This window comes from Lygodium microphyllum, chromosome 23 (genome assembly GCF_053477565.2).
Source record: "Lygodium microphyllum isolate KBCC chromosome 23, Lygodium_microphyllum_v1.1.10, whole genome shotgun sequence".
NCBI classification, from domain to species: domain Eukaryota; kingdom Viridiplantae; phylum Streptophyta; class Polypodiopsida; order Schizaeales; family Lygodiaceae; genus Lygodium; species Lygodium microphyllum.
In genome coordinates, this window is record NC_141157.1 from 136,744,262 (window position 1) to 136,763,464 (window position 19,203).

The 19,203-nt window shown below is 44.9% G+C and overlaps 1 protein-coding gene across 1 annotated transcript in view; it reads right to left on the reverse strand.

Annotated features, from left to right (window-relative positions):
• LOC148016787 (serine/threonine-protein kinase ATG1b-like) overlaps positions 1-19,203 on the reverse strand; it is a 118,169-nt gene that overhangs the window by 67,689 nt on the left and 31,277 nt on the right. The window contains exons 3-5 of the mRNA XM_087664556.1: positions 15,587-15,645; positions 15,387-15,451; positions 15,209-15,302 (exon numbers count right to left, since the gene is read on the reverse strand). Coding sequence (XP_087520682.1) covers positions 15,209-15,302; positions 15,387-15,451; positions 15,587-15,645 — 218 coding nt within the window. The remainder of the gene's footprint in view (positions 1-15,208; positions 15,303-15,386; positions 15,452-15,586; positions 15,646-19,203) is intronic.

The following is a 19,203-nucleotide window of genomic DNA, read 5'->3' on the forward strand; positions in this document are numbered from 1 at the left end:
TTGTATCTCCCTCATCAAGGCTCCTCCAACATCTCCTCTTGATGGTCAGCATGCAAATATTATTTCCTCGTCTACAAGTGTTATGTTGGAGACTTGCTGTGTTTAGCTTTAGGTTTCTCTGAGGATGCTATTTCTTGGTACTTCAGATGTTCCAATTTTAGAGAGAGGTGCCATACAGCCAAAGAAGAAGTCTCAGTGCTATTATTGTACCAAGAAGGGACACCTCCAGAAGGACTACAGGACATTAGCAGCTTTACAACAAGAGCAAGTGCACACGGTGGTGAAGGGTGAGAGCTCTTTGCACGAGTCTTCCTCTTCTCCAGGCCCTGATTTAGGCTCCATCTATGTGGCCCCGGCAATGGCTACAAGGGCCTCCAATGCTAGAGCGGGAGTGTGAGAGGGTGGTGAGATGGGATAGGTGAACCTCATCTGCACAGGTTCCAAAGAGGGGTTTCCCTAACACGCCGATCGAAGTCTAGCAAGTTCAAATCCTGGATTGGGGTGACATCTAGGTTCATGATGAGCTAGTTATTTGACAATGAGCGGGATTGGCTCCTAGTCTGAGCTCACATGAGGGGAAACTTTGGTGGTCTAGCCAAAGGCAAGGGAATCCATGGTCACATATGTTCGGAGGCATTTTTGACAAGATGGTCTTGTAAGCTACTGCGAGACATTGTTGACAGATATTGAGAGCTGCTATGATTCTTCTCTATTTTTAGGTGTTGGTACAATCAATATCGACATCTGGTTCTCTCCGAGGCACCTAGGTGGTGGCTTGCACACCCACTACTTGGGTATCCATGGTTCTACTCTGGTGGTCCTTGTTGTATGTACTATGATGGGATATTATCATTGTATATTGTATTATATCAAATCACCCATGATTTGAGAGAGGGTGTTAGCAAATATGTCACTTCATGGCAGAGTCTGTGCATGTCAGTGGACTAGGGAACCAAGATATTGTCCAACATTAAATGTTAGCTGACCTAACATGATTTATGGCATTATTTTTGCCTATCTACTCAAGCTTCTCCTCCATATTCATCATTAGAATCATTCATCACCTAATTGCTTCTAGTGGAGGGAGAGGAGGAGGTGCCAGTGCCTTCACAGCCGATGACTCACATTGGTTCTTTATTGTCTCATATCAAGGTATATGGATTCCATTTCCTAAGTATCTCTTTGCTTCTGAGTTCCTTGTGTAGTGTTATTTCCTTTTGCAGTATTTCTCTTTCTCTTTTCTTTGTCTCTTATGTACAACAGTTTTCCACATGCTTCCATCACTGCATCCACTTATGACACTTGGATGTGCAACCTTGCATAACACAAGAACTAGCACTCAAACTCGTAAAAGGTCGGTAATCTAGGTAGTGAGATAATGTGCTAGATAAAATGGACGTATTTGTCAGGCAACTTGTTCAAGAAAAATGTGTCCTAATTGTTATCGGACTTCCAAGAGTTGGTAGTGGCAAACTCCGCAAGTAACCACTAATATTCAGCAAACTTGACTTTCAAATCATCGTCTTTCTTAATGGAAAACTCTTGAAGCTCAAAATCAAGATCGCGTCGAGTGCAATCTTGTGCCGCATAGTGATGAATGAGACGACTCAAAAGCTCAAATGTGTGGGGAAAATGTTGTAACTAAGAGTGGAACTCGAGAAGCAACCCCTACATTAAATCAACATTGGCCGTGGCATCGCAAGCACTCCATTGACAAATGTGATCATGGTGAGCTAATTGAGGGTCTGCCATAGGCTCTAGACCAACGATAAGGTCCTAAATTCCTTGAGATTCAAGCACTTGTTGAATGATGTTCGACTAGTAAAATTCTATCCATTAAAGTGAGTTTTATCCATGAAGGCATTCTTGGCCGCTGCAACATAGTGGTAGTGCTAGGAGATAGATAAGGTGTGTAATGAGGATAGGGTGGATAGGGTGGAGGAGTGGAGTACACTTGAAAATTAATCCCAAAGTGCCCACCATGCATGCAAAAACTGTGCACACTAGATTCGAATTTGGACGTGAACTGACTAGGCATGGGCATGGTAACCACATGAGGAGCCCATGGTGAAGGGATAGGGACACGTGGGGCAAAGGATGGGAATCTCTATGTAGGAGTGACCCATGGAAAGTGATGACGCACCATAAGCAAAGGATGTAAATCCTTGCATCTAAGAGGTCAAAGGATGTGTGTGATTGGGGGTAGTGAGGGTGATGCCCATCACAAACATCCCAATGGAAAATGATGTGCTCATTTGCAAAAAGATAGAGGGAACAGTGTTCAAGGGTGGCATGCCCTGTAGCAAAGCCCATGGTGCAAAGTGGCATGAGAGCAAGTGGAGAGTATAGTGTTAAAGGGTGGCATTCCCTATAACAATGAACCGTGAGGTGAATTGGTAGAAAAGTGAGTATGGAACGGAGAATGAGAATGTGCTAGGAGCAGAAACAGAGGTTCCAACTCACAATGTGGGGGATGTGGATGTGGAGTGTAACCCAAGGTTTTGGAATGAAGAAGAGAGGAAATCGACATATGGGCTAAAAGAGGGTGGGATGGGAGGAATTTGAGAAGAGTAGCTTACATGCTCAAATGAAACAGAAGATGTAGATATACCTAATAAAGGATGTCTGCTTCGAGAGTCCCCCTCTATCGAAGTTCACATATAGAAAATCATCTGGCTTGTGCACACCAAAAGGAGAAACAGGAGAGGGTTTTAATTCATACAACTCAAAGGGGTTGTACGAGCCTGACACTGGGCCTGGCTAAGATAAAGAAGATGGATCGCCAGTCATCCCAAATGTCGTATGTCCTCCATGATTGGATAGGTCGCTAGCCTCACCAACCGATCCAAATGGAGTAGCAAAGCTGGTAGGAGGGGTGTGAGTCCGACAATACGTGATGCACAAGTATTCTTCAAGCTCCTCCTCTGTCATGAGACTGAAATTTAGAATAGGAGAAAACAAAGAAGATGAAGGTGAAGGTGGGGTGTCATCTTCCTCATAATGCCTCCTCAGGGCCTCTAATGATGGAAAGCTTGATAAGACATCATTGGGTCCCAAGAAGAAGATGACTGAGACATTGTGATTCAGTTATGAGTCATTAATGTGCCTCACACAAAACCTAGCCTCCACAATATCCATAGGATACTTTTTACAAGAGCACCAACTATGTTACTATATGAAGAAAACAATGGAGTAGCTGCTAGGGTTTGCACTGAGGAAACACAGAGTATACAAACATGACAGAAACACAATGGCACAGACACAAACATGCAAAACTCAAACCCTAAAAGCAAAACTCAAAACTCAAACGCAGAAACGAACACAAGCAAAAGGAGAGAGAAAGCACACAACTCTGAAGTGAATGGAAATTATAAATGAATGAAGAGTGTACAAAGTGCCATAGGACAGAGCAATAGTGTTGGAGAGTGATGTCCACCGACTACTGAACAATGAAGGGCAGCAAGCTGGTTACCAAAACACAACAGTTGGAGGCTGAAATCTGGTAAACGCAGCAACATACCACCAGAAAAGGCTGAAAAGTGATCAACTGAGGCAGAAAACTGTCAGACAACCACAAGAGAGGTGTTTGCTGATGTAGGCAGCCTGCTTGACAGCAAAAACACGTGCTGCAGCAGTCGTCTAGTGGGAGAGATGGCAGCAACCTATTACCGAGGACCAAAGGTTGAAAACACAAGCTGATCAAGTACTATGATGATGCAACACATGGAGACCTCCAAACAACAGGGCAATGGCAGGGAATAGGCCACGCCAAGGGCTGGATAGTGATGGGGCTCTAATCAATGATGGCTAGACAACAAACAGTAGGTGGTTTATGGCTGCAATTTGCACAGTAGAGTGAGAAACCTACACAAAAGGATAAAGACTGAAAGGAGGCAATCTATCTATTTATAGATGTGGATAGACCCTCCCAAATTAGGGTTTCACAGAAACTCTCTCGGACCGCACACTGTTTTTGCATTTTTCATTAAACAAGCATGTTTTGGGGCTGTTTAAGAGGCTAATCAGCATGTAATGCATTTTTTAGCTCAACACAAGCCACCACCAAGGTGCCTCAGAGAGAACCTGATGTAAATGTCAATCGTACTAGCACCTAAAAATAGCGAAGAACCATAACAACTCTCTATGTCTATCAACAATGTGTCGCAATAGCATACATAACCACCCTATCAAAAATACCTCTGAGCATACATGAAGATGGATTTCCTACTTTTCGCCAAGACCATCAAAGTTTCCCCTCATGTGAGCTCGAACTAGGAGCCAATACCATTGTCTACCTAGTAACAGCCTATTACGAACCTGGATGGCAATTCCAACTCCAAGATCTCAAAATTTACCAGACTTCAAGCAATGCGAAAGGGAAGTCCCTCTTTGGATCCTTTGCATCCGTATACTTGTATAGATGAAGCTCATTTACCCCACCTCACTAACCTCTCACACTCCCTCTCTGGCAATGGAGAGTCATAACCACATCACCTGCACTAGAAAGCAGCAAGAGGGGTTGCCAAGCCCTTTCCTCAATCAGAAGAAGAGGATCCCTTCCATGCCTTTGCCTTCACATTGGCTGAAGGATGTGACCCAGAGGAGGAGGAGGAGGAGGAGGAGGAAGACTCGACGGAGGAGTTTGTATCCTACTACTTCTTTTCCTCCTTTCTCAAAGCCGCCAACTCTTTGCAAGCCTTGCCCAAATGTCCCTTCTTACCATAGTGATAACACTCAAATGCTGTAAATGCCTCACTAAAGCCACTATATTGAGATGGAAACATCCCTTGTAACCGCAAAGATGCCTCATGTTCAAGCAACGTTGAGGACATATGTATAAAGCTCACTGACATCGATGACGTCTAGGCTAGCAAAGCATTGGCTACTCCATCAAACTCTAAAGGGAGCTTGTAGAGCACAGTCCCCACAAGATGAGCCTCTAGAAGAGTGGACTGCATGTGACGAAGCTAATCCTATATCTGTGTAACATGAAGCAAGATTGACTGAATAGTATCCTTCCGCTCAAACTTCATCTCCTTGAGTTGTCCATAGAGGGTAACTACACGCATAGTTTTTAGTCAAGGGAGCCTCGTACAACATTTGAAGCTTTGCCTAGATCGCTCAAGCTATCCTACAAGAAGAGACTGCTGGAAGAACCTCTTTAGAGATACAACCAAGAAGAGCAAAATGTACACGGACATCATTGAGATCCCATTGCAAGCACAACTTCCTCATGATTGTCTTGGTCCCAATCATTGGGAAGAGGAGTGGGAGACTAAGGACACTCAATTGCTCTATAAACAGCATACCACACTCACTTTTGCACAAACCATACTTTCATAGCAACATTCCAAGTTAAGTAATTAGGATCGTGAAGTTTGTCATCAATGGAATAGCAAGGAGGCCAACTAGAGAGAATAGAAAGAGAATATAAAGAATAGAAAGAAAGAAAGAAAGAAAGATTCTGCAAAAGGCCAATGTGGCCTATGAGACAAAAACCAATACATCTATATCCAATGTCATCTCATCACAATAAAGCTGATGTGACGTAACATGAAATAAATAAATGTATCCTAATATGAGGCTGAGATCTACTAAAATCAAAATGAATCTAAAAACTGAAGACTGTATCTATATATATATATATATATATATACATATATATGATATCTAGCTGAAGTGGTCCATCTCTTAGAATCTCCACCTTGAAATGGTCCTAGGCCGCTTTGCTAATGTGTTGAGGGGTGAGTCTCTTGTGTCTTGCAACAACGGCTCTAATCTGAATATGGTATGAGCCAAACACAACACAAATTGCACAAAGTACAAATTCAAGTCAATGTTGAGGGTAACTAATCATGAAATCTGCAAAAAAAATGAGAGAATCAGCCAGCAAAGACGAATAGAGGCTGGAAAACCCTCGAGCAGAAGATGCTGCAAACGCAAATGTTGCAGATCAAAACATAGACAAAGCAGCATTAAAGTCAGTTGCCAGCAATAGAATAATGCAGAAAATGAAAAACCAGAGGCAGCAGCATAAAAAGCAAATAATTTAAGGCTCAAAACAGGCTGAAAATCCCCGGAAACTGGTCACCCAAGCTACAACAGATAAAGGAAAGCAGGTAACCACAAGAAAACAATGAGGGCAGACTGTCCACAGCAGAAAACAGCACCCAGAGCCCGAACGCAGATGTCTAATATCATGTAAAAAGTGGATACAATGATGGAAGCATAAGTGTAGAAGACTGCTGTAATAGACTCCACAACACGAGAGAAAAGAAAAGAACAGAGGAACATTGCAAAGGGAGAACTCAGAGATCCGCTTAGGAAGTGGAACCCATACACCACAGACGCATACAATAGTGAGTCATTGGCTGCATGGGCACTAGCACTAGCTCCCTCTCTCCAACAGGGGCTGCATTGGAATCTACAAATGATGAATGACCAATTGTGGAGAAGGGAAAGTAAATATATAGGCCAAAAATAATGAAATAAATGCATCAAGTTGATCAGCATTTAATGCTGGTCGGCCAGCGATAAATGCCATAAATCACATAATAATGACCGATAAAAAATGCCTAAAAACGTCTATAATGTCTAGCCCACTGAAACACATGCCCAAACTCACTCGTGAGCTAACTGTTGCTAACACGCCCTTGCCTATTCTACATTTTGTAATCAGTCCTTCCATCTCGTTGGATCATATGGAAAACTCGATAGACAAGAACTAGAGTAGAGAGAGAGAGAGAGAGAAAGAAAGAAAGAAAGAAAGAAAGAAAGATATATCAACATCTACATAAGGCCAGCGGCCTATGAGAAAAAATCCAGAGTACATCCATGTCTAATGTCATCTCATTAGTAAGGTAAAGATAACATTACAAATAAGTGGGTGGCCTATGAAACAATACTGAAAACAACTATACGATGGGACTATACTAGGGTTGAACTATACTATAGAGAGAGAGAGAGAGAGAGAGAGAGAGAGATGTTGAGCTAAAATATGCATTACTTGCTGATTAGCCTCTTAAACAGCCCCAAAACACACTAAAAATGCTCTTTTAGTAAAAAACCCTAAAACAGGGAGCGGTTCGAGAGAGTTCAATGGAAACCCTAAAACGGGGAGCGGTTCGAGAAAGTTTAGTGAAAACCCTAATTTTTGGGGTGCCCTTCCACATCTATAAATAGACAAGCTGCCCCCATTCAGCAATCATCCTTGTTTGCAGCTTACACCAGCCCACACACCCTCTGCTGTTGTTGGCACCCAGTTTCCAGCCTACAACCTGCCTCCATTTGTTGTCCAACCATCATCGACTGCAACCACATCATCTTCAGCCAATCCATTGCTATAGGCGACAACTCTCAGCTGCTGGCGACTGCTCCAAACTATCCCAGACTGCTGTTCAACCTGCTGTCCATCATCTCCAAGGTCAGCCAGCCTGCGTTTTCAGCATTGCAGGCTCTGACACTCTCAGACACTGTTTCAGCCTGCTGTTTACAGCAGACTGTCCACAGTTTCCAGCCCCCGATCGGTAGTAATTCCCTAAATTTTAGGGATGGTGACCCCTGCATTTCTCAAGTTGTTCTGAGCAACTTTTATCATTGTTACCACATCAAAAAGTGTAATGTGGCTTAGTTACGGTGACTTTTATTCCGTGAACATTCTCACATGTGCATCTTCTATCTTGGCCAGGCTCATTGTCCTGCACCATCTCCACTGGCTAAGCATACAATCCCAAACCACTGGCATTCTATTCTTCAGTGCCCATTCAATATGGAACCGATCCTAAGGCTCAAACAAACCATTAGTCCAATTTGTTCCAATGGCTGCCTCTTCTGGCCATGCAAAGATCCCGGCTTATTCCAAGAGAAGTCTGGGGGTAAGAAGCAACAGCAACAAAAGAAAAGAAAAATAAAATATTTATATAAGTAAATAAGAAAAGCAACTGTAAAAAGTATCACCACCTGGTGTTTACAGCTGACTGTCCACAGTTTCCAGCCCCCGATCGGTGGTACACTGCTGCGTTTACCAGTTTCCAACCTCCAGACTGCTGCGTTTTGGTAACCAGCCTGCTGCCATTCACTATTCAGCACTCCCACACTCCGACTGGTGGTCACAGACTTGGAATCTGTCTTCGGTGGACGTCACACTCCGACATTGCTCTGCCCTTGAGCACACTCCGACATTGCTCTGCCCTTGAGCACACTGTAAACTCTTACATTCATTTACAGCATTCATTCACTTCAGAGTTGTGTTCTCTCTCTCCCTTCTTCTGTTTGTGTTTGAGTTTTTGTGTTTGAGTTTTGAGTTTTGCGTTTAGGGTTTGAGTTTTGCCCTCTATGTCTGTGTCTGTGTCTTTGTGTTTCTGTCGTGGCCGTACACACACTGTGTGTCCTCAGTGCAAACCCTAGCACTCTTCTTAACATGGTATCAGAGCCGGTGCTCTTGTAAAGAGTATCCTACGGATATTGTTGAGAGCTAGTCTTTGTGCAAGGCACACAATATGACTCGTAACCGAATCACAATGTCCCAGACACCTTCTTCTCCAGTTCTTATGATGTCTTATCAGGCTTCTCCATCATTGGAGGCCTTGAGACAGCATTATGGACTCAGTGAGGAGGACGACACTCCACCTTCACCAAATTTCACTAACATGACAGAGGAGGATTTTGAGGAGTACTATCGCAACAAGTACGGTGATGTTTACACCCCTCCTACCAGTTTTGCTACCACATTCGGACCGGCTGTTGAGGCTAGCCACCTCTCCGATCATGGAGGACATACGGCATTCGAACGTCTGGCGATCTATCTTCATCATCTTTGCCAGGTCCAATGTCAGGTTTGTACAATTTTTTTGTGTTGAATGAATCAAAACCCTCGCATGTTTCTTCTTTTGACGTACAGGATCTGGATGGCTTTGCGTATGTGAACTTCAATAGAGGGGGCTCACGAAGCAGACAAAATTTAAGACTTAAGTACATCTACAGCTTCTGTTTCATTTGAGCATATTACACACACTTCTCACTTCCCTCCCATCCCACCCTCTTCTATATCACACCTTGATCATCTCTCATCATCTTTCCAAAATCTTGGATTATACTCCACATCTGCATCACACACCCTAGGGGTTGGATCTATCATCTCCGCTCCTAGCACCTTTTCCTTCTCCACCCCATTCTCTTACCTCTTTGCACCATGGTACTTCGTTAGGGGGAATGCCACCCTTTAACACAGTGCCTCTCACCTTTCAGCAAATGAGCATACCCATCACTCCTAGGTCGACTGTGATGGGCATCCCCCTCACTAACCCCAGCTTCACATCTCCCATGACCACTCATACGCAGGGGTTTCCATCCTCAACTTATGGTGCGTCTTCACACTCTCCTTGGGTTACACCTACGCAAGGATTCCCATCTTCTGCTCCCCATGTTCCCATCCCACCTCCTTGGGTTCCTCATGTGGCTACCATGCCCATGCGTAGTCAGCCCATCCCTACCTATGGATCCACCTTGCACACTACCCGCATGCCTGGTGGGCACTCTGGGGCCCATTCCCAAGTGTACTCTACTCCCCCATCCTACCCCCACTACACTTTTTCACACTATCCATCTCCAAGCACTACCACTCCTGTTGTAATGGCCACGAATGCCTTCACGGATAAGACACGTTTTATCGGGTCAAATTTCACTACTTGGTCGAATTTCATGCAACAAGTGCTTGAGTCTCAGGGTCTTTGGAACCTCGTAATTGGTCTAGAGCCTATGCCGGACCCTCGACTAGCTCACCCTGACTACATCCGTCAATGGAGAGTCCGCAATGCTACAACCAATGTTGAGCTGATGCAGTGATTGCTTCCTGAGTTTCACTCTTAGTTGCAGCACTTCCCACTCGAGTCAGAGCGTTGGAGTCACCTTCTTGACCGCTATGCGGCTCATGATCGTACTCGGCGCATCAATCTCGACTCAGAGCTTCAAAAGTTCTCTCTTAAGGAAGGGGATGATCTGAAAGTCAAGCTGGCTCACTATAGGCGGTTACTTGCCGAGTTCGCCACTACTGGCTCTCCAAAGTCAAATGACGATCAGGTTACATTCTTCTTCAATAAGTTGCCTGCAAAATACTTCAATTTCATTCAACACATCATCTCCCAACCTCGATTGCCAACCTTCTACGAGTTTGAGTGCCAGTTCTTGCATTACGCAAGGCTGCATGATCAAGTCCACAAGAAATCCTCATCACATCCTTATTCAGAGCAAAGGGGGTTGGTTGCTTCTTCTTCGGGAGGGAAAACCACCAGTGGCAAGAACTCGCTAGATGCGAAGGCAAGCCAATCAAAGGGTGACTCCCCTTCCTCCGATGGAACCAAAGAATCAAGACCTATCTGGCAGCAACTCCCTAAGAAAAACCGATTTTGCACACACTGCCAGAGAGCAGGCCATGTGGACAAGGAATGTCGCTCCAAGGCCCAAGGTCTTCCACCTAAAAAGCCTCAGCAGACCGCTGTGACTTCACAGTCCAGTGGGGCTACGCCTTCTACTGCTGCCCCATCTGCTGCTCCAACCCCCACAGTGACTGCTAGACATGTGGCACTCGAACAGCCTCAGCGGCCATTCTTCTCTACTCCTGAAATATTGGTTGATTGGTCTGCAGGTTCCGATCCCATTGCACTTCATGCATCTATCTCACCCACCTCCCCACCTCGTCAAGCGTTCCCTTGGTAGAGCCCTGCTACTGGACGTACGCGATGGTGGCCACCTTCTTAGACTAGCATGTCTCTAGGTCCTTTCGGATACCCTAGGTCAGTCTAGCATTCATTTTTCACACTCTTAGAGTCGGACCCATAGGATTTTTGTCTCTACATTTTAAGTCTTCCGCTGCATTTACTCACACATACATACACATTTGCATCTTTGCACTTGTTCCTTCAATTAGCTTTTCATTTTTGTTTTGTTTTGTTTTTGGAGCATCTCACTACTGACCTCCGTGATTGCAGACTTTGATCTCCTTTGCAGGTTTTGTTCTCAGTGTAGGGCTAACATGCAGGTTTGCCCAGTCCTACCTAGGCTAGAGACGTGGGATGTGCGCCGTTCCTTCATGATTTCATCATCCTTGGAGTTTTGCTCTTCTACCAGCATGGAGGCTTCCCCTCCCGAGGCGGATCGTGCAGCATCTCTCTTGATGCTATCATGGCGGTGACTTCTACCTAGCTCTTCCAGCTGGGATGCTTCCTCCTCCTCTTCATTCCTTATGGTTCTCGGCACCACATGAAGACCGACATCAGGCTCCTCTTCCTTCTTCGGTATCTATATCCAGGTTAAGAGGGGGTTCCTACCCTTCTTAGTATTCTACAGGTTTCAGCACTTTGTCTTCGACATCGGCTTCTCCCCCTGCTGTACCTTACCCTTTGCATTGCATGATTTCATCATCTTTGTACTAGGGCGCTTGGGCAAGTGAACAATTTTCCCATGAGGGATACTATCCAAGTGGCACCTGATGCATGAGCATTCTTCAGCATGTAGCATACTTTGCATCTCATTGTGCAGAGCACCACTTGCGTGGATCCTAAGATGTTTCCACCGACGGCTGTTGTTACCACACCACCATCCTTCTTCATCGCATGGATACCTCATCACTTACTTTTCCTCGTCATCGACACCCTGAGTGGATGGGTTAGCTTATACTGTTTTGTGATGTGTTGGGTGTATCCTCCCTACTCCCGTCTTCTGGGTCACTATTACCCAATCGGCTGCATCCCATAAAATATACCACACTTGTTCAAAAAAAAAACACACAAAAGTTCCATGTAGTTTCATCTGCCTTTGTAGGGCTTGGTAGGCCACTAGGCACCCGACATACACCCTTTGTCCGATGCCCTGTCCTCTCTGGGGTGATTACTTGGATTCTCTTGGTAAGATAATCATCGCCTCTGTAGTCTTGATAGGCCACTGGGCAGCCGACGTGCACCCTTTGTCCGATGCCTTGGCTGCTTTGGGGTAGCACGCCCTAGGGTACATCAACATCACAATGGGTGGCCTAACCTTTCGGCTCAATTTTGGGCCTGAGAGGGGGTGTTGAGCTAAAATATGCATTACTTGCTAATTAGCCTCTTAAACAGCCCCAAAATACACTAAAAATGCTCTTTTAGAGTAAAACCCAAAAACGAGGAGCGGTTCGAGAGAGTTCAGTGGAAACCCTAAAATGGGAAGCGGTACGAGAAAGTTTAGTGGAAACCCTAATTTTTGGGGCGCCCTTCCACATCTATAAATAGACAGGCTGCCCCCATTCAACAATCATCCTTGTTTGCAGGTTACACTAGCCCACACACCCTCTGCTGCTGTTGGCGCCCAGTTTCCAGCCTGCAGCCCGCCTCCATCTGCTGTCCAGCCATCATCGACTGCAGCCACATCATCTTCAGCCTGTCCATTGCTGTAGACGACAGCTCTCAGCTGCTGGCGACTACTCCAAACAGTCCCAGACTGTTGTTCAACCTGCTGTCCATCATCTTTAGGGTCAGCCAACCTGCGTTTTCAGCATTGCAGGCCCTGACACTCTCAAACACTATTTCAGCCTGCTGTTTACACTAGACTGTGCACAGTTTCCAGCCCCTGATCGGTAGTACACTCCTGCGTTTACCAGTTTCCAGCCTCCAGACTGCTGCGTTTTGGTGACCAGCCTGCTACCATTCACTATTTAGCACTCCTACACTTCGACTGGTGGTCACGGACTTGGGATCCGTCTTCGGTGGACGTCACACTCCGACATTGCTCTGCCCTTGAGCACACTGTATACTCTTACATTCATTTACAGCATTCATTCACTTCAGAGTTGTGTTCTCTCTCTCCCTTCTTCTGTTTGTGTTTGAGTTTTTGTGTTTGAGTTTTGAGTTTTGCGTTTAGGGTTTGAGTTTTGCCCTCTGTGTTTGTGTCTGTGTCTTTGTGTTTCTGTCATGGTCGTACACTCTGTGTGTCCTCAGTGCAAAACCTAGCACTCTTCTTAACGAGAGAGAGAGAGAGAGAGAGAGAGAGAGAGAGAGAGAGTTATATTAACGTCTACAAAAGGTGAAGTTGGCCTATGAGACCAAAAGGTTACATACAAAATGTCTGGGAAGTTTTCCAAGTCCCAGTAAAGCTACTATCTGGTGTTATGGTGAACTAGGTGAGTAGGTACAAAATGGTATACAAACTCGATACAATCTAGATACACTTCAAGTGCAGCGTTGAACTACCCATGGAGCGTGGTCATCTTAAGATATCCCGCATGAGCCTGTCTAGCATGGAGAGGCTGAACCGGTGGGGTACGATTCCCCGATGGCACTGTAGTATCCGTTGTCTCTGTAGGTGATGTCTCCAGCGGGGGTGTGGGCCTGCTGAGTGTGGGCGGCGAGCTCTGCCTCTCTCTGTAGCTCTATCCAAGGTGACTCCTCGAGGTGGAGCCACTAGTCAGTTGGCTGCAGTCCTCATTGTAGAGGTGGTGGCCGAGGGTCTATAGAACTCTTGGAGGGTGCGTTGCTACGTATTCCCGGCTATTTGGTCCCCGACCCATAGAAGGTGATCTCTATATCGGCATAGCTCTAGGAGGAACAGCCCGAGGCATTTCTGGTCGGGGAAGTCTAGTGTTTGGGAGAGTGGTTTGAATCCCTCCTTGAAGAGACAGTGGAAGCGGCATCTAATATCGTAGTACACCAGGCATCTTAAAATGTAATGTTCTTCTGTCTCTAACACCTTTCAGAGTTGGCAGAACCTATCTTCTAGGGAGAGAGAGTCTGCTTTGTATCTGCCTCTCTCGATCCATAGTTGGTATGATGACATACAGAGTTGCCCGATGGCACTTTGAACCTCGTGGGACAGGTGTACATCCATGTATCTCGGGCATATAATGCAGCCATCAGGTGTGAGGCGTAGGAGGTGCTCTTGGTAGGACATCTTCTTCCCCAGATCCTCGGCCAATAACACCCATGTCCTAGCTGTGTGTAGCTAAATAATATCCGCCCTGATGACGCGACTCAGCACCTCCCGGCAATTCTTCAGGTGGGGGCTATCCAGACTATATTGTAGGGGCGAAAGGTCGTCCATGTGTAGCCCATGCAGCTGCAGCCAGGTCTGAGTACGAGCGTACCAACATTCAATGTCCCCTTGCAATGTGAAATGTTTGGATAATTCTAATGCGAGGTAGGAGTATCTGTGTCACAGTAGGCTCCAAAGCCTGTGCAAGAGGTCACTGTCTGGGATAGGGTCTCTGCCACTATAGGTGGTGCTCCCAATTCTGCCCTCACGATCTCGTGTGGTATTGATGGTTTACTGTTGATCAGCCAAGAGATCATCATCACCAGGGGGCGTTCCATCCACTCCCATTCTTCGTATCTCTCCTCCCCTTCGGGCAATGGCTGATCTTGTGTGGTTCGCCGTATGAGGAGAGCATGCCATTCTTATCTAGTGCAAAGGGTGCTCTTAGTCAGGCTATCCTGAAAGCCTAGGCCAATCAAGTAAGAATGAATCTTCTTGTACCATGCCTATGGTGCCTACTTCAGCCCATACAAGGCTTTCTGCAAATGGCAAACTTTCTTTTCCAGCCCTCCATTACAAACCCTGCTGGTTGGCTGACATAGACTTTGTCAATTAATCAAATGTGCAATGGTAACTTGAACATGTGAGGTGCAGCACTTTGACAGTCTCCAATAGCTGGGCTGATCACCAATGGCTGTAAAATTGCAGCAATAGCTCTCTCTCATCCTCTCCCAACCTCCACAATGCTGGAATAAGGCTCTAACAGCCTCTAATAGCCTTTCCCTCAATTGCATGAGAGATAATCCATGGTCCTTGAGGGGATTCTCTCAGTTCTTTTCTTGGATCAAGTTTTGGGCACTTTGGACCATTTGAAAATCAGACAATCATGAGGCCGTTACTAATTCTGTTGCTGCTGCTTTACTTTCTTTAGGAGCTCTCCCCAACAGACACTTTATGACTGCTCTCTCTAGACCCCAGGATACTGGTCAGGATTACTACTCTCTCTTTTTCCAATATCTTTTTTATTGGCTGACTAAACATGGCCATCTTTATTTAGGGAAATTGGGGATGTGTCCCCGTATAGTGCTTTCTAGCAACAAAAGCAACCAGCTCATGCATGTCCCAAGTTTTCAGGACTTAGGATAAGAGTATAGTGCTCTCTACCAACGAAAGCCAATGAGCTACATGCATTTCCAACAATGACAAAATTTACCTTTGCATCATATCTTTTAGAATCCAAGATTTCAGGTGCCATGTACAGGGGAGATCCGCAGAGTGTCTCAGCCATTCCCTGTGGTTGCAAAGACCTGAAAAGACATGCATAAAGAACTCCTTAGATCTAGCCTTCGTGTTATTCATAAGCAAGCATATATAGATCAATCAATAATCACCTTGCAAATCCAAAATCTGCTATTTTCAGGACCGCATCTCCATCATTTGACGATAGAAGAAGATTCTGTGGGAATGCAAACACTCCCTTAGTGTCTATCCATTTTCTTGTGAAAAATAGGGGAATCTTGCACCTAAAATGCATCAGAAATACTTCTCAACATTGGAAGTTTAAATAGAGACAAGGTAGAGCTGGACCTACCTGAGGCTTCAGATCTCTATGTATCAGATTGTTTGCACGTAAGATCTGTAAGCCAGCACCTGAATTCACAACAACAAAGACAGTTATTTAAGTGAAATCATGGGAAATTGAGCAGAGAAAACAAATTGGCAACTTGATAAAAGAACACAAATGCTGTTCCTTTTAAATACATTGCAAGCATGAATCTCATATGTCAAGTTGGAAGACAGCACTCAACATAGCTACAAAGCAGCATACAATGCAGACACCGATCCTCGCCAATCACTCAAGATGAAGTACATGCATTGCTGTACTATAGAACATTGAGAACAAAACAAGCAAGCATAATAGCAGACAGTGAACTTGACATACTTGGCTCAAGCACAATAAAACTCAGTGCAGTCAAAGCACTTAGCATGCTTGGCTCCAGTTTCTTGCTGAATGGTTTCTCTAATCAGTCAAAACATCAAAGCTGCCTTTGATGGAATAAGCAATGGAGGCACGCGCACTAAGATGGAGTTTGAGGAGGAAGACACACTGGACAGAATAGAAATGTGTCCACACACAAGACATTGAAAAAAATCCTATGCCAAAAAGAAGCCAAGATCCCAATCTTTGCCCACTCTATTTCAGCCCATGTGTGAAGATGCCATACACACACTAGTTGTACCATTATCTCACAGTTTCACAATGGTGAGCTCATGAAGCCAAATGAATGCGGAAAACTTCTTGCTCTAGGAAGTATATGTTTCACCACACTCCCAAAGATGGGCATTGTTGAAGCCTTGCAGCCTAGACCATTCCCACCTTATTCTTGAGCATGACTAAGAATGAATCCCTTGCCCTTCACTTTTCATGCATCCAAAAGCTTGCTTTAGTTGTAAGTCAATAGGGGACAGCACTGTGTCAATCTCCATACAATTGCTAATGAGCAAGAAACAAATGAAGTAATCAGCAAAGAGTTAAACATACAGCCCATCTCTATGTAGCAGCCTTGAGTGTCTTGCATAGTCATCTCCTCCTTGTGAGCCTCATGGGGACATTAGGAGCTCTGACATTCATTTTGTCATGTGTCTTGACAGAGGAAGCAGCTCTTTCTACAGCATGCATTTCTTTTTCAGTCAGTTTTAGGTGTGTTCACACTGGCTGAGTTATTTTCCAGCTTGTGCATTTCTCTTTCAGTGCTTTGCATTGCATTCACATTAGCTAGTTACGGCAATCATTTTTTATTTGCACCAGCATTTTTTGCATTATTTAATGCAGGTTGGCCAGCATTAAATGCTTGGCCTGATGCTGATCAGCCAATGTTGTGCAGATTTGGCTATATATACAGCCTGTCCTCAATTGGCTGGTCATTCTACTTTTCAAGTTTCAGCACACTCCGACTCTAAGCACAAAGAGAAAGAAAGAGAGAGTCAACAAGAGATGAAAGAAAGCAATATGCGCTAACTAAGATGAATGCTGAATACAAAAGAGTGGACTGATCAGTCCCTACACACCCGAGGTGTTAGTGAGGGCACCAGATCATGCTCAGAATGATGATGGCAGCACGGGAGACCAAGGAGTATGCCGGAGACTGTGTGCGCAAATCAGCAACCTACTAAGACAAAGATGAGAATGATCTACCAAGTGGAAGGGGGGATATAAATGGCAGAAATCCCCCAAACTCGTCAACCTAAATCTAGGCCATAAAAATGGGCCGCAGTAGGGGGACCCCACCAGAATAAAGCAAAAATGCCGACGTGGCAGTACAAATGCTGACGTGGCAATCTGGAGCAATTGTAATTTGGCACAAGTAGCAAAATGATTGGACAACCTAAGAAAAGCATAGGAAATGCACACTAAATTGTCAGAGCTTCAATGTCTCCGTTAAAATCTGACAGGAGCTCACAACCAAGGGATGAAAGACTAACAAACCCTAAAATAAAAGGTCCAACCTGCACACGCGACATGACACAAGCTATATCCATGAACATACAGTTTAGGACATTAAACTCACCTCCCAACCACAAAGCCAAATGGGCTCACCCTAGAGCCTCACAAATTGGGTCACGACCACATCCCAAGAGTTGGCATTCAATACCACCAAAAGGAATCAAAGATACATTACCAGAAGGGTGCAACTAATATGTTTGCAAATTCCCTTAGTTGGGGATCCTTGAATTTAATGCCTTGTCTTTCACTGAAATTGATATAAGATGCCAGCTCTTCAGACGTGGTTGTAACCCGATTTGCGGCTAGCTCTTAGGCTAGAGGGAGAGCCCATTTGGTTCTATGGCTACAAGATGAGTCCAATCTCCAAAGCCGTATGTTTGTGAATATAGCTTGTGTCATGTCTCATGTGCAAGTCGGATCCTAGGTGGACATTTCAAAAAGTGGATATAGCTTGTGTCGTGTCTCGTGTGCAAGTTGGATCCTAGGTGGACATTTCAAAAAGTCTCCTCTACCACAACCCTGTTAGAGATTGTCATCCCCTGGACAAGCATTCATCTGATAGGTTGTGCACATATGCATTTCCTGTCAGACAGGCATTTCGAGAGCAGTTTTGTGTGGTGGAGCAAACAGGATATCCAAGTGGCAGATTCCTGTGCAGTCACAGTCTGCAAGACACGTGACAATCTGGTCGTACAGCAGGTTGCAATCACCGCAGGTGCCATGTGACACAGCAGGAGCAATCGGCCAGTTTCTGTGCAGTCGACTGCATTAAACCTGCATTATTTTTAGCATTTCTTTTTGGCCTATTTATATTGCCCAACCTCCACACACCTTCACATATTCTGATCACCAGGTTTCCATATTGCTGATCGTGCAGACTGCTGCATATACTTCAAGGTTCATAGCCTATGAGATCTTCGAGGTGGAGACATACGCAGACATACACTTCGCACCGGTGTCCATATCTACTTTCTTATACAACATTCTTCATTGCAGATTTCGTGTGTTTCACACACAACACTCTCTCTCTCTTTTTTTTTTTTTTCGTAAACACACACTCTCTCTTTTTTTTTTCGTAAAAGGTAATTGTATTAATTACGAAAAAAAGTACAAGATAACTTGATTACAAGAAACATGACGCCAATTCCAGGCCATCATGTGAAAAGGGGCTAATTGCTACGAGTTACAAAGTTATGGCAAGGGGGCAGATGAAATTGCCATAAGCCAGGTACGGAAGTCCTCCCTAGAGAGCAAATCAGAATGTCGGAGAAGATCCAACTGCCAATACAAAAGGCCCTTAAGCCTTGCAATATGTCGCTGAACATTATAGGCGGAGTCAAAGAGAAAAGCATTCCTAATGGTCCAGTTATGCCAACAGCCCCAATATCGGAGAAAATGATACATGAGTTTCATATGTGGCTGTGCAGGAGTGGGGTATTTGGGCTGTCCGAAAACCCAATCAAATGGGCGCAGGGTAAATCCAACCGCTCCTTGCCAAATAGCCGACAAAAAGGACCAGACTTTTTTTGCGACGGGGCAAGAAATAAATCTGTGGCGGGCTGATTCCACAGCAGTGGTGCAAAAGAAGCAGTTGCCATTGGAGATTCGACGCTTGGAAAGAGCTGACGCAAGCGGAAGACCACCAATCATCACTCTCCAAAGAAAGACTTTACATTTGAAGGGGGTCTTGTTCAACCAGCCTT